This window comes from Acinonyx jubatus, chromosome E1 (genome assembly GCF_027475565.1).
Source record: "Acinonyx jubatus isolate Ajub_Pintada_27869175 chromosome E1, VMU_Ajub_asm_v1.0, whole genome shotgun sequence".
NCBI classification, from domain to species: Eukaryota; Metazoa; Chordata; class Mammalia; order Carnivora; family Felidae; genus Acinonyx; species Acinonyx jubatus.
The window spans coordinates 48,625,516-48,637,891 of NC_069397.1; the positions used below are offsets into that span (position 1 = coordinate 48,625,516).

Genomic DNA, 12,376 nt, shown 5'->3' on the forward strand with positions numbered 1-12,376 from the left:
ACAATGCGGGATTCCCCGGACAGACACTCACTGCAAACCCCAGAAAACGTTTTCCTAAGAAGAACCACTGTCTTCCTCTTTGTACCTCTGTCCCAGTGGATTCTGGTTGTGCCACCTGTTACATTGCACTGGGCGAGTTTATCTACATCTCTTTCCATTCGACACTGCATACCTGGGTGAGACAGGGTCTGGTGAGTAAGACACCTGCGGGGGCACCTCTGTCACCCTGAGCTGAGCGCTGCCTCCAGGGATGTCATGGAGCCCTTCACACGCTTTGCCCCATCCTGGCCTTGCTATAAGCCCCGTGACAGTTGGGACAACGACTTGCTCAACCTTTGTCTTCTATCAAATGGCAAAGGGCAGGTGCTAAACTAAAGGAAAGGGGAGCCCCGGGCCCTACAAACTTTCTTCCAAACCTTTGTCACATCATGACTTACACGGGGATTTCCCTGTTGGGTAAGTATTGCCGTCAATGCGTGAGGTTACTCATCGCTGGCGGTGACTGGCCTGTGGGCCTCAGTGTCCGGCCCAGACCTGCCCACGCTGAGGGCTGGGGATTCCGGTGTCCAGCCACGCCTGTACCCAATTCATAGCACCCTGGGAGGGGCTATAGCTCACATTTATCTTTTTGATTCTTTTCATCATTTACCCCAGTGGGTCTCAACTTTGGGTACATTAGAAGCACCCGGAGGGCTTCAAAATTCTGCTGCCTGGGGATCACCCCATACAACTGAATTAAAATCTCCTGGGGGGGGGGGAGGTCAGTACACGGTACCTTTTAAAGCTCTCTGGGCAACTCTAGTACGGGGCCAGCTTGAGAACCGACGATGTTGTTAATTTCCAGATTCCGATTCAGAAAAGCAGAGTGGGGATGGAAATTTTGCATCCCTTTTCTATTTTTATTTTTTTTAAGCAGGCTTCGGGCCCAGCGCAGAGCCCAGCTGGGGCTTGAACTCACAACCCTGAGATCGAGGCCTGAGCTGAGATCAATGGTTGGGTGCTTAACTGACTGAGCCACCCAGGCACCCCGACATTTTGCATTCCTAGCAAGCTCCTTGATGATGCAGGGACCCCAGGCTCACCAGCGGGGGCCTGGTAACTGTACCTCTTAAAATCCCTTTTCTTTTGTGTGGGTGGATGGGTGGGGGAAAATGTCGCGTTCTCAGAGATTAGGCAGAGAGAGTCATGCTCCAACTTCCGACCAGAAGTGGACCACAGAGTGGACGATGGGCCCCCCCTGTTGTTGCCAAATCTTGGGGTTCACAGGGCTGTGGAGGGGAGGGGGCTGGACAGAGGCGGGGCCGGGCCACTTACTCTGGGTGCAGTCACAAGCCCCAAGCAGGGCTTTCTCGTCCTGACTGTAATCTGCAAAGAAAGAAAAGGGCAGTGAGAACATCCAGGCTTGTTCCTGGAAGAGCCCACCACACAGGGCCCTCGACTCTGGTTTAGACCGCAGTGGGGAAGACGGTGAGGCGGCCCAGGGGGCCCTTGCCCACTCAGCAGGGCACGTCCCGGGGCCCCAGCTGGCTGCAGCCTCCACCCTGCTCCGTCCCAGGGCCCGTGCCCTCTAGCCCTTCAGCGGGTACTCGAGCAGCGCCTGGGTGAGTGAAGGATGCTAGTCTGGTCTCTGCTAGAAACTGGACTGTTGGAGTGCTTGAGAGCCCAGACCTGGGACACAGCAGGTCTGTGTTTGAATCCCAGCGCCACCACGGGGTCTTTGGCTGAGCTGATTAACCTCTCTGAGTCTCAGTTTCCCCGCCTGTAAAATGGCCATGATAAGGTCTACGTCACGTAGTCGCTGTATGAAAGATCGTTGACAGGTTCCAAAGGAGCATCCAATAAATGGTAGCAAAACCACCATCCTTTAAGTGTGTGGAAACTCTTAGGGCTCTCTGATGGGGTGGTGAGGCGATCAGCATGAAAAGAGGTCTTTCAAAGGGGGAAAGGATCAATGGCTAGCCTTTTCTTCTTCTTACCTATCAGGTGTCAGAGTCAACCCTTTACGATTTCCCGCTAGAGCCCAGCCTGACATGGTTTACGCGGCTTCTCTGGGAGAAAGTCAAGGCGTCCCACAAGGCGACCCTGTGAGTCTCACCAGCGCTGATGGTGGGAGAGCGCCTCATGTCCTGGAGCAGTTGGCGGACGACAGGGCTGGACCGGGGGTACAGCCCGTGGCGGCTGATCCCCAGGTGGAACTGGATCCAGCTGGCGTCAAGTTGGAGCTGTAGTGGCGCGTCCAGGGAGGTAAGGTTGAGCTGTTCTTGGTACATCTTGTGCCGCCTAAAAGAGCAGAGAGAGTTTTGTTCTGTTTCAGTTGGGCTACGAGAAGGCAGAGACTTGCGAAAGCACCGTGTCTGGGCTCTCTGTTCATTCTTTCATTCATTCAGCAGCAGTATTAAGTGCCCACTGTGTACCCGGCCTTTTGCTGTGCTTAGGATACCATGGCGGGGCGGGGTGGGGGGGGGGCAGCAAAACGGGCACACGCCTTCCTTGCCCTCTGAGGGCTTACAATCTAGCGAGTGCAACAGGTGCATGGTTACACAGTGTCATACACAAACACACAAAATACCTAACTATAAACCATGACAACCACGGCAGAAGAAAAGAGTAGATGATGACGAGTAAAATTGGGGACTTCCTATAACTGGGGATCTCGAGGAGGTGTTCTGGGCCTCTCCTGTGCACTTTTCCATGGAAAAGTCTGTTTGTTATATTTCCGCACTATTTTCTGACCTATGGAGAGAAGGAAGTGAATGGAGGGCAAGGATCCCTTAAGTAGAGATAGATTAGACAGTAGATTAAACGATGAGTCATATAGGAAAAGAAGAATTAATTAGCCATTTACTGCTGGCCCACTCAAGAGCCTTTTCTACCAGGGTACAAATAAAAACCAATGCCAGTGCCCTACGGAGGCCAAGAGTCTAGTTTGGGAGACAAGTTGTAGGTCTGTGAAATCATCGGAGCCACACAGAAGGCAGTTATAAGTTGACTGCTAGATATGTGGCTCAGACTACCCCCTCGCTCCCAATATTTTGGAGAAGGGAAAGACTGGTCAGAGGAAGACAATCGGGGAGGAAGGTGGACTTCAGCTGGATCCTAATGAATGGGGGGCGTTTGGATCGAATGGGGTATTACAGGGGTGCGCGAGGAGAGGCCGGCGGGCGACAGGTGTATCTAAGGATTAGAGAGGGAGGCATTATTTCAGCAGATGGTTGAATAAAAAGGTGGAGGCTTCCAGTTGGAAGGCAGAGCAAATTAGCATGATGTCACCTGGCGAGGAGACGCTGACTGCAGGGGAACGTGGGATTTTGGGGGCAGGGAAATGGTGCTCCTCTATGTGCATATTTCTCAAGCTGATGCCACACCTCTGAGGTCTGTGATGGGTTGGTGTGGGTTTTTAAAACATTTTTTTTTTGCCATGATTTTTGATTTCTGAATTCTGTCATTGTGAATTCTGTTAAGAATAAAGCATCCAGTAATGTAGCCGAGTCAACATTGACTCACTGTTTTGTAAAAACATTTAATTACACATGAATTCATTTTGATTTTGGAGTTTTCTTTTTCGAGCCAGCACATTTTCTTTGTTCAGGTCCTGCCGCGTTTGAAAAGCTTTTGTGTATTTTAGGCACTGTGTCCACATTGCTAATGAACCCTGACCCACCGTCTTAGCTCAGATGCCCAAATAAAATACCACTGACCGGGAGGGTCAACAGCAGGCATTTATTTTCGCACGCTTCCGGAGGCCGAAGTCCAAGATCAAAATGTGGCCACGTTCCGATTTCGCCTGCGCCCCCTCTCGCTTTCTCTCGGCCTCGCGGATGGCCGCCTTCGTTGCTTCCTCACGTTGTCTCCTCTCTGTGTGCGAGCATCCCTGGCGTCGCCTGCTCTCATAAGGACACCAGTCCTATTGAATTAGGGCCCGCTCTATGTAGGAATCTTGGGGGGCGGGGACACAAATCGGTCCACAGTACTTGCCCATTTACAATCTTGGGGGCTAGTGGCCAGGAAGGTCCAGGCCAGAAGGCTTTCCTCAACCCCAGCCAGGAGGTCAGGAGAGAGAAGGGGTGCGGACGGCGAGGTAACTCTACATGGACGGAACTTCCTTTCTGGACACAGTTCTACCCATCTACAGAATTCAGTGAGACTCACATCCGGCAGGCAGAGCTATGCGTTTCCATTATCTCCTTTATCAGCCTCTCCGGGGGGCTAAGATAAGCACCTGGCAGCAGTGTGTGTATATTGGCCCTCTCTGGCCGCCGTAACAAAATTCTGCAGACCAGGCGGCTTAGCCAACGGACATAGGTTTCTTGTAGTTCTACAGGCCGGCAAGTCCAAGATTAAGGTATGGGCAGATTCAGTTCTTTTTTTAAGAAAATATTTATTTATTTATTTTGAGAGAGAGAGAGAGAGAGAGAGAGAGAGAGAACATGTAGGAGCAGGGGAGGGGCAGAGAGAGAGAGGAAGAGAGGGAATCCCAAGCAGGCTCCGCACTGTCAGCACAGAGCCCATCGTGGGGCTCGAACTCATGAACCTTGAGGTTGTGACCTGAGCGGAAATCAAGAGTCAGCCACTTAACTGACAGAGCCACCCAGGCGCCCCCAGATTGAGCTCTGGATGAGGGTTTTTACTTCTTGACTTGCAGATGGCCACCCTCTCGCTGTGTCTTCACGTGGAGAGAGGGGAACGTCTCGTTCTCTTCTTGTAAGGATACTAATCCCGTCATGGGCCTCTACCCTCCTGACCTCATCTAAACCTCATTGTTTTCCAAAGACCCCCACCTCCAAATACCATGACCGTGGAAGTTAGGGCTTTGACATATGAATTTGGTGGTGGGGTGGGTGGGTGCAGGGGACTCATAAGCATTCAGCCCACAAAAGTATGAGCTTCATTTCTCCACCCTTAACTCATCTGTAGAGCACACTTACTTGACATGCAAGGGAGAGCACACTCCCCATCTAAAGGGGACAGCTGCCATTAAGTTTCAGCTAACAGGAGTCATGTCTTGTCATTGTTCATTTATTTATTCATTCATCAACATTTATTGACTGCTAGACGCTGATCTACATACTGGAAATAGGGCTGTGTACAAAACAAAGCGTTTGTTGTCAGGAAACTTACATTTTCCTGACAAATCTTTTATTCTGAGTTTTCAAGAGAAGCTAAGAATCCAGATATTTTTTTCTTTTTCTTTCTTTTTTTTTTTTTTAGAGAGAGTGTGCACAAGCGAGTGGGGGAGAGAGAGAGAGAGAGAGAGAGAGAGAGAGAGAATTTTTTTTTTTTTAACATTTATTTATTTTTGAGACAGAGCGAGACAGAGCATGAACAGGGGAGGATCAGAGAGAGGGAGACACAGAATCTGAAACAGGCTCCAGGCTCTGAGCTGTCAGCACAGAGCCCGACGCGGGGCTTGGACTCACGGACCGCGAAATCATGACCTGAGCCTAAGTCGGCCGCTTAACCGACTGAGCCACCCAGGCGCCCCAAGACTATCTTAAGCAGGCTCTGCACTGTGGTGCCAAGCCTGATGCGGGGCTCCCTCTCATGACTCTGGGATCATGACCTGAGGTGGAAATCAAGAGTCGGACATTTAGGGGCGCCTGGGTGGCGCAGTCGGTTAAGCGTCTGACTTCAGCCAGGTCACGATCTGGCGGTCCGTGAGTTCGAGCCCCGCGTCGCGCTCTGGGCTGATGGCTCAGAGCCTGGAGCTTGCTTCGGATTCTGTGTCTCCCTCTCTCTCTGCCCCTCCCCCGTTCATGCTCTGTCTCTCTCTGTCCCAAAAATAAATAAAACGTTGAAAAAGAAAAAAAAAAAAAAAAAAAAAGAGTCGGACATTTAGCCGATTGAGCCACCCAAGTGCCCCTAAAAATCCAGATTCTGATCACAATGTATAATCTCCTTTTTAAAACATGTTGACTTAAAATTTAAAACATCCCCAGGGTGCCTGGGTGGCTCAGTCGGCTGAGCGTCCGACTTCAGCTCAGGTCATGATCTCACTGCTCGTGGGTTCGAGCTCCTCGTCGGGCTCTCTGCTGACAGCTCAGAGCCTGGAGCCTGCTTCAGAGTCTCTGTCTCCCTCTCTCTCTGCCCCTCCCCTGCTCACGCTCTCTCTCTCTCTCCTTCAAGATAAATAAACAGTTAAAAAATTACAAAAAAATTTAAAACATCCTGTGTAGGCTGGGTATATGTAAAAAGGGAACGAAGCCCGTACTTGAAGAGACGCCTGCACTCCCGCGTTCACTGTGGTTTTTATTCGCAAGAGACACGGAAGCAACTTCTATGTCTGTCAGTGGATAACTAGGTAAAGGGCGTGTGGTATATCTGCACCATGGAATATTATTCAGCCTTAACAAAGAAGATCCTGCCCGTGGACGGACTTCTGGATGAGGCCCGGAGGGCACTGTGCGAAGTGAAAGAAGCCGGACACAGGCAGGCAGACACTGCACGAGCTCACTCATATATGGAATTTAACACAGTCCAACTCATTCATTGCAGCAGAGGGTGGGAAGGTGGTTGCAGGGGCTGAGAGGAAGGAGCACTGGGGAGAGCTTAAGGATGCGTTAAGTTCTGCAGATTTAATACCCGGCAGTGTCACCACAGTTAAGGATACTCTAGTGCACGCTTGACATAGGCTAAGAATGTCGATTTTAAGTGTTCTCGCTTCGTGCGCGCACACACGCACACACACAAGGTAACTATGTAAGGTGATGGATAAGTTCATTGGCTGCATAGTGGTGGATTATTTAACAAGGTATCGAAATATGAAGCTCTGCACCTTACACACATATAGGCTTTGTTGATTACACCCCACTAAAGCTAGAACAACAACAGCAACAACAACAACAAAATAACAAAATAGCACCCCACCCGTGTTCAGTGCCCTTTGCCCTTAAAGCAGATGCAGATGTGACCTGAGTCAGTGCAGGGTGGTTTTAAGACACCCTGTCCCCCCGGCCCCGTAGCTGTGGGGAAGTCCGAGCACAGAGCAGACAAGGCGAGGGAACTCTGTTATTTTAAGACTTTGGTCTGCAAGAGCAGAAGAGACAAAGACGGCTGAGACCTCTTGCCGGAGACAGCAAGCCGGTGGCAGCCATCCAGCCCGGGGTGCGGGGAGATGTGAGCCACTGTGATCGTTCTTCAACATGACCTGTGTCTTATGATTTATGACCATCAGGGGAAAGGACACATTGTTGACCAGGTCTGTAGGCCTCCCGCCAACTTTTCCTTACGTTATTAACATTTATTTTTATTTTAGCGACTAGTCAGGCCAGACTCTGAGGCTCAATCTCAGTGGCCTGCTGGCCTCTCTTGGGAGTCTGGTGGAAAGATTGCACAGGCCGGAGCTAAGCTAGTCACCCCGAATCGGAGCAGCGCCCAGAGCAAGTTAGGAGGAAGAGCCTGGCCGAGGGGCGTCTGGGCACAGGGGTGTGGGGTGGGGCGCTCCGGGCACAGGGTTGGGGGGGGAGGGGCGCTCCGGGCACAGGGTTTGGGGGGGCGGGGCGCTCCAAGCTGATGGGTTCCAGCCGCAGCAGCAGGCGGGGAGGCAGAGTCCAGAGAAGGAAAAACACATGTGGCAAATTGAGTGCAACTTCTGGACGAGGACAAATTCCTCTTTACAGCATCCACGTTTACTGCTAGGTGGGGACAGTTGGCTCTCTGGCTTGTCATCCTGCCCTCGCCAGAGCCAGTGCCATAGCCTGGGGAGAAGGTGGGGCGGGAAAGAAAGGGTATCCTTTCTACTGCTTTTTTGTTTGTTTTGAATGATTAAATTAGGGCTGTTAAGGGTCATATCTTTTCCTTTCTTCCTTCCTTCCTTCCGTTTATTTTTGAGAAAGAGAGAGACAGAGCATGAGCAAGGGAGGGGCAGACAGAGAGAGGGAGAGAATCCGAAGCGGGCTCCAGGCTCGGAGCTGTCACCACGGAGCCCGACGCGGGGGCTCGAACCCACGAACCGCGAGATCGTGACCTGAGCCCAGCTGGCACTTAACCGACTGAGCCACCCAGGCGCCCCCTTTTTTAACCCTAAAAGGCACACCGCCAGCCTGCGCTCTGATCACGGTTGTCAGTGGCAAGCATGAAAGCGGTGAGCGTGGGGCGGGGTGAGGGGAAGGGGGGGTTACCTGCTTTCTTTCCTGTTTGTTATACTTAAAAAAAAAAGGATAGTCGTCTTCTAAAAAAAGCAGGTCAATCAATATGGCAACAGTAAATCCCCTTATGTTTTTGAAAAGATATAGCGCCTGGGTGGCTCAGTCAGTTAAGTGTCCCCCCCCCTTGGTTTTTGGCTCAGGCGGTGATCTCAGGGTTTGTGAGTTCGAGCCCTGCGTCGGACAGCGCGGAGCCTGCTTGGGATTCTCTCTCTCCCTCTTTCTCTGCTCCGTTTCTTTCTCTCAAAATAGATAAATAGACATAAAAAAAAAAGGTGTGTGAGTGTGTGTATGTGAATGTGTGAATATGTGAGTGTGTATATGTCAGTGTATGTGTGTGTGTGAGTATGTGTGTGCATATGTGAGTGTGTATATGTGTGTGAATATGAGAGTGTGAATATGTGTGTGCATATGTGAGTGTGTATGAGTGTATGCAAGTATATGTGCATGCGAGTGTGTGTATGTGAGTGTGAGCGTATGTGTGTTCATATGTGAATGTGTGTATGAGTGTGTGTATGTGTGTGTGAATATGTGTGTATGTGTGTGAATGTGAGTGTGAGTATGTGTGTGCGAGTGTGTATATGAGTGTGTATGTGTGAGTGAGTGTGAATATGTGAGTATGAATATGTGTGCATATGTGAGTGTGTATGAGTGTGTATATGAGCGTATGTGAGTATATGTGTGTGCGAGTGTGTATATGTGAGTGTATGTGTGTTCATATGTGAATGTGTGTGTATGTGTGTATGTGAGTGTGTGTATGTGAGTGTGTGAATATGTGTGTGCGAGTGTGTATATGTGAGTGTATGTGAGTGTGTATATATGTGTGTATGTGAGTGTGAGTGTGTGTGTGTTCATATGTGAATGTGTGTATGTGAGTGTGTGTATGTGTGTGTGAATATGTGAGTGTGTATGTGTGTGAATGTGAGTGTGAGTATGTGTGTGCGAGTGTGTAGATGAGAGTGTGAGTGTGTGAATATGTGAGTATGAATGTGTGCATATGTGAGTGTGTATGAGTGTGTATATGAGCGTATGTGAGTATATGTGTGTGCGAGTGTGTATATGTGAGTGTGTGAGTGTATGTGTGTGTTCATATGTGAATGTGTGTGTATGTGAGTGTGTGAATATGTGAGTGTGTATGTGTGTGAATGTGAGTATATGTGTGCGAGTGTGTATATGTGAGTGTATGTGAGTGTGTATATATGTGTGTATGTGAGTGTGCATGCGCGCGTGTGTACACCTGCTCGTCTTGGTTGAGTACCTGGACGCAGCCTCCATGCTCGGACTTTGCAGGCATCTGAATGGAACAAGTCCCGTCCTCTAGCAGCTCTGGGCCGGGGTCCCCCCATCTGCCCTTCGCGACACCTCCCTCCTGGGGCGTTGCGCACTCGCTCTGGTTTTGGCAAATGGGATCAGCTCCCCGCTATGCGGCCACACACCGCAGGGGGCTGGAGCTCGGCCATCTCATCTAACCTCCAGGTTCCAGTCAGGGCTCTGGAATTCATTCCCCATGTCCACAATTATTAGGGACTTTTTTTGTTTTTACTGTAAACACAACCACTCCCTCAACCCCATCTTATACGTAGACAACAGGAGAGATGCTTTTCTCAATAATCTTCATTATTACTCAACATCCTTGCTTCATTTCTAGACTCAGAATTATTGGTTTGTTTGGTTGGTTGTGTTCTAATGTCTTATGTATTTATTTTTGAGAGAGAGAGAGAGAAAGAGGGAGGGAGAGAGTGTGGGGGGAGAGGCAGAGAGAGAGGGAGACACAGGCTCCAGGCTCTGAGATGTCAGCACAGAGCCCGACACGGGGCTCGAACTCATGGACTGCGAGATCACGACCTGAGCCGACGTCGGACGCTTAGCCGACCGAGCCACCCGGGTGCCCCTTAAATCTCTTCTGTAGAGACTTCCAAGGCTTTGGTCCATTGTGACAGAAACCCTCACCCATGGAACTCCTTCAAGGGCCATCTCGAAAGCCCTTGACTCTTGCAAATAAAGAAGAAACACAAAAGCAAAACATGAGGCCTGTTTCGGGCGACAATAACGACAAAGGCAAAGCTCTCTCCCTGCTGGAATGAGGGGAGCGTGTCACAGAAGGGACATTAATAAGCACAGTGCAGCAGAGCGGGAGCTAATCAGGAGTGCAATAATAGAAAAGGACACAGGGTTTTGTGTCACAAAGACCTGGTTCTGCCTCCTACCAGCAGAGTGACCTTGAGGATAGGACTAGGTGCCATTGCTGTACTCACAGAACCTCCTCTGGGCCCATGAGCCCCACAGGAGATACACGTTCTTCTCCCCAATTTGCTAATGGAAAGACTGAGGACAGGGCATGGCCTTAAAAATAAATTTAGGCCCTCTGAGCCTCAGTTTACCCATTGTGCAAAATGGGGATCCTGACACCTGCCTCATTGTATCATAAGAAATTAACTGCAGTAATATCCAGCCACAGAGAAGGCTTCAAAGAATGGTTGCTCTTTTTAATTCTTATTCTTATTCTTATGCTTACTGTTTACAAAGACTGGAGATCAGGGGCACCTGAGTGGCTCAGGCTGCTAAGCATCCAACTTCAGCTCAGGTCATGATCTCACGGTCCCGTGGGTTTGATCCCCACGTCGGGCTCTCTGCTTTTAGTGCAGAGCCCCCTTCAGATGCTCTGTCTCCCTCTCTCTGCCCCTCCCCTGGTTTTCGCTGTCTCTCTCCCCACCCCCCCCCTCAAAAATAAACATTAAAAAAGCATAAAAAAAAAGACTGGTGATCAGGTGAATAAATTTTCAAAAATACGGTTGCAGTAGGTAAGGAGAAACAACCAGCTTTGCAAGCCAGAGCAAAATCCTTGGAACGTCCCGCGAGCAAGGGAGTGACATCTAGGTCATTTGTTGCATTAGACACCTCCACGTGCAATGCTTTGGCACGTCCTCGAGGTCAGGCATCATCCACGGGACCTCGGAATTCTTCTGCGGTCCCTTGGTAGGCACACTGAGCACTAGCTAAGGTAGCTTCGAGGCATTAGGGACAGAAGCTGGTTTTCACCTTTTGAGTGCACGGGCGGGTCTGGCCTGGGGACCCTGGGCTACACGGGAGCCTGGATTCCCATTTGCTTCTCGGCAGGTGACTGGCTGAGAGCACGTGGAGGGTGCCAACCTCCCTTGTTCCCCCTGGGATCCTGAGGGCACAGCTGCTGGGGTGCGGTATTAATTAGCCAGGTGCTGGGAGTGCGTCAGGCAAGGCGGGGAGACAGCTGTGCCTCCCAGGGTTCAGGAAGGATCCGGAAGGTGCTCAGCGGCTTGGGCGAACTCGCCAGACTCCCGGTCACTGACCACACGGCTTCAGGTCTGAAAAACCTCCCTGGTGCCTGAATTTCCTTGTTTGGGGGAAATGGGAAAAACAGAATTCACCACCTCTGCCCCCAAACAAGGCCTAGGTGCCTCTGTTACATTGACACAATCCCTGTGCGCTGGGGTCCGGCCCCTTTGGAAGAATTGTGGCACCAAGCCGGGCAGGTATGCACACGACGATACGCTCTGCGGGCCACTCCGGTGCAGAAGCCAGCACGGTATCAGAAGGGGGAGTTGAGGCCCCTGTTTGTGCTCCAAAACCAAGGAGCAAGCTATCCGTCCCCAAGGTTACCAGGGGCAAAGCTCAGGCATCCGACTCCTTTCCCCTGCAAATCATTTCTCAATCTGGTAATTTTACCTCCACAACCTCTCGAATTTCCCTCTCTTCCTGCTCTGCCCTCACGCCTCTCACCTAGACCCTGGGATGTCCTCTTCCCTGATGCTTCTAACTCAGCCTCCGCCTCTGCCTCCTCTGCCCCCACAGCCAGACTGACTCACGGCCAGACTGACGGGAGAGCTCAGCTCCAAGTGTGCATCTCCCTCCTACACACCCTCCGCTAGGTCCTCGCTGCCCACGACATCCAGTCCAAACCCCTTGCTCTAGCATTCCCCAAGATGGCCTCTCCTCCTGGTTTTGGACTTTCCCCCCTTTCTGTCCTACCTGACTCCTGTGTTCAATGCTCCCAGACCTTCCTCCCGCCTCATGCTGTTCCTTCGTGTGGTACGCTTCCTTCCACATCTTTGTCTCAAGAATGCCTTCTCAGCCTTCTAGGCTAACCTCCCACGGAGCTTCCTCTTTGAAGCTCTCCTGGTCCAACCACCGGATGTGATCTTTCTTTCTCAGACCCACAGATTTCCACACAACTCCCGTGTCTTCTGCTGCTCTTGCCA

At 50.8% G+C, this 12,376-nt stretch overlaps 1 protein-coding gene across 3 annotated transcripts in view; it reads right to left on the reverse strand.

The window, feature by feature from the left end:
* Positions 1-12,376, reverse strand: part of FAM20A (FAM20A golgi associated secretory pathway pseudokinase) — a 50,969-nt gene that overhangs the window by 11,058 nt on the left and 27,535 nt on the right. For all 3 annotated transcript variants that reach the window (XM_053211523.1, XM_053211521.1, XM_053211522.1), the window contains exons 2-3: positions 2,096-2,280; positions 1,315-1,365 (exon numbers count right to left, since the gene is read on the reverse strand). In XM_053211523.1, the coding sequence (XP_053067498.1) occupies positions 1,315-1,365; positions 2,096-2,270 (226 nt within the window). In that variant the 5' untranslated portion in view covers positions 2,271-2,280. The remainder of the gene's footprint in view (positions 1-1,314; positions 1,366-2,095; positions 2,281-12,376) is intronic.